Raw genomic sequence first — 2,961 nt, 5'->3', positions numbered from 1 at the left:
CTCCCTCCTTCAGCAATAACACAGCACGTGACTGGACAACAGCTCACTGTGGAGCAATCCAGGACTAACGAGTCAGGGGCGCTGGACACCGATGGGAACCTCGCTGCCCAAAAACGGTCGGGAAGGCAGGGCCGGCTTACTGCCCCCAACACCTGAGCAAGGGGCCGCCCAGCCCCGGAGCGCAGGACACCCGCCCCCACCCCTAGAGGGCGCAGCCAGATGAAGGCAGAGGCCAGTCACATGCCTGGCGCCTCCTCCGCCCGCCTGCCTGACAGTGGGCAGAGGACGGGGCAAAGGTAGAGCCAGGCATAGAGAGAGGAGAGCACAGGCCAAACAGGCCTGGCAGGTTGGCCTTGGCAGGGATGAGACAAGAGCAGATGCTGAGACCCCATGCCTCTCACGGGCTGGTGGGACCCGGCTCAGAGCTGGCCAGGGTCATGTGGCTGTGAGGAGCCACGTGGGTGGGCGGAGCTTTGGGGTGGGCGGGGCCATGTGGTGGGAGGGACTGTGCATGGATCTCTCCTTCCCAGCAGAGGCTTCTAAGGCCCTCAGTCTTAGCTTCCCACCCTCTTCTCTCCAGAGGGAAGGAGAGAGGGACCCTGACACCCAGGCCTCTCTACCCTGTCTCCCCCCACACTCACCCTGCTTTCTGCCCCCCCCCACCATCTGTCCCTTTCCTGGTGAGTCTCTGTGTCCCCCTCTCTCCACTGCTCTCCGTCCCTACTCCCCACCCCACCTGAGAGCCATACTCACGTCCTGCTGGGAGGCCCTCGGGGAGAAGACCTTGTCCAGCTCGAAGGACACAGGCTTCCCTTTGTGCAGCAGGTGGATGATGGAGTCGTCGTCAGGATCGAAGGTCACCGCGTTGGTCGCCTCGGGTCCTTCCCCATCCTCCTTGGTGACTGGCCGGACACGGGCAATCACCCGGATGTTGCCTGGTTGGGTGGGGGAGGAGAGAAGGGGGACAGGCTGGGTCAAGACCAGACGGCTTCCATGCTGGTGCCGCTGGAATCCTCAGCAGGCCAGTGGCTCAGGAGCCTCCTGCCTTCTAAGCAAGGCCCCCGGGGCCACACAGCTCTTATCAGTCACTCACACTGTAGTATGAATTCCCTTACTGGTACATTTTCTTCCTGAGCAAACCAGTGGAGGGCGGGAGCTTCCCCTTGGGGACAGGGAAAAAGGTCAGTTGTGAGGATAGGAGCGGGGGGGGCGGGGGGGACGCCCTGGGAATTGCTGGCAGACAGGCTGCCTTCGGGGGGCGGGGTGTTGGAGGAGTAGATCTGCAAGCCCTCCGGTGGGATCCCAGTGCCCCTGGAATGAAGAGAAAACTCCCCACCACAGCTTGCCGGGGCCCACCTTCCCCCTCCACCTGTCCACGCCAACTCCCAGCCCAGGTCTCAGGTCTAGCTTTGCCTCCTCCAGGAAGCCCCCCCAGCACCCCTCCTCCCCAGCCCTGGTAAGGGAACCCCTGGCAGGGTTCTCTGGCTGCTGGAGGATCACTGTCTGCCCTCCCAGCTGAAGTGAGCACCGAGAGGCAGGGATGGCGTCTGTGGGCCCACTGCCAGGTCTCCGAGTCTGGAGCAGCACCTGGCACAGGACAGGCACTCCCTAGGCCTTTGTGCCGTGAACGGGTGAAATCTCAGGCATGGCCTGGCCCTAGGTCAGAACAGGTGGTGTTCCAGCCCCTCATCACCCAGGCCTGGGGGCGTCCTGCTGTGGACACTGGCAAGGGCCTCAGGGTTGGACAGATCCAAGCCCTGACTGCTCTGTGTCTCTGTTGCTTTATCCTCAAAGATGGAAAGACAACAGCTCCTCTGTGACAGGGCATAGCTCCAAGGAGTGGTGCTGGGGGCCGTGGGGAGGGGCAGGATCACCCCTGAGTCAGGTAGAGGACCCCTGTGCCGGCACTCCGCCCCCCAGCCCGCCCCGCAGTCACCTTTCAGCCGCACGAGCTCGTTGTGGCATTTCTTGCGCAGCTGCAGCTCCCGGCGGTACTTGCGCAGCAGCTCCTGGTTGTTGCTGTTGACCTCCTCGATGGCCTGGCCGATCTGGTGGGGGACACGCAGCACCGTCGGGGGGCAGCTCCACATGCTGCCTGCCCCCCGGCTGGCTGAGCACTGTCCCCCGCCCTGGGCTGAGTCCCCTCTGGGGAGGTGGGGGTGCTGCTACCAGTTCCATTTTACAAAGAAGGAAACGGAGCCCCCCGAGAGGCTGAGCCCATAGTTCAAGGTTGCCCGGCTGCACAAGCAAAGAGCGGCATCTCAGCTTCACGCCACAGCACTCGCCCTCGACCTCAGATTCCGCTGGACCCCAACCCCAGCTCTACCCCGAGTAGCTGGGACCTGAGGCAACAGGCTCCATGTCTTCAAGCCTCAGTTTTCCCATCTGTAAAGTGGGGCTAACAGCATCTAACTCGTGTGGATCTGTAGGAGCCGGTAGGCAAAGATCTCCACGCTGCGTTTCGCAGGGGGAAGCAGCAGGAGGCCGGGCACACGCCCCGATGCTGCCCTGTGGGTCAGAGGGCACAGAACGCCCGGGAATTGCTGGCACAGAGGCCGCCTTCGGGGAGCAGGGTGGCAGAGTCCTTTCCCTCTCATCTGATGCCCTTCTTTCTACCATGTCCATGTTTTCCTGACATCATATTTTAAAGAACTATTTTCTACTCCTAAAATACATCAGTCTCTCTACCCTGCAGAGCCATCATTCAGATCCAAGGAGCCGGCGGCTATAAAAGGCTCAGCGTGTGGGAGGCACGTGAGAGACACTGGCTATTCTCACATCGAACAAGCGCAGCTCGCAAAACTCAACTTCAAGCTCGCAGATGTACGCATGTAGGTAGCATGTCTGAGATATGAGGCTATAACATGTTTGGGTTCAAGAGTCAGAATAGAACAAATGCCCAGATGCCTGCCCCTGAGCAGACTTTTTCAAACAGGGTCTGGGTGGCAGTGTGTGTGTGGC

General features: G+C 61.3%; 1 protein-coding gene across 1 annotated transcript in view; it reads right to left on the bottom strand.

The window, feature by feature from the left end:
- LOC102249251 (kinesin-like protein KIFC3) overlaps nt 1–2,961 on the bottom strand; it is a gene marked incomplete at its 3' end in the record, with an annotated part of 7,421 nt that overhangs the window by 2,699 nt on the left and 1,761 nt on the right. The window contains exons 4-5 of the mRNA XM_014545520.1: nt 1,937–2,048; nt 754–935 (exon numbers count right to left, since the gene is read on the bottom strand). Coding sequence (XP_014401006.1) covers nt 754–935; nt 1,937–2,048 — 294 coding nt within the window. The remainder of the gene's footprint in view (nt 1–753; nt 936–1,936; nt 2,049–2,961) is intronic.

This window comes from Myotis brandtii, unplaced genomic scaffold, assembly GCF_000412655.1.
Source record: "Myotis brandtii unplaced genomic scaffold, ASM41265v1 scaffold411, whole genome shotgun sequence".
In the NCBI taxonomy this organism is placed as follows: domain Eukaryota; kingdom Metazoa; phylum Chordata; class Mammalia; order Chiroptera; family Vespertilionidae; genus Myotis; species Myotis brandtii.
This window is presented reverse-complemented; position numbering and strand designations above follow the sequence as displayed.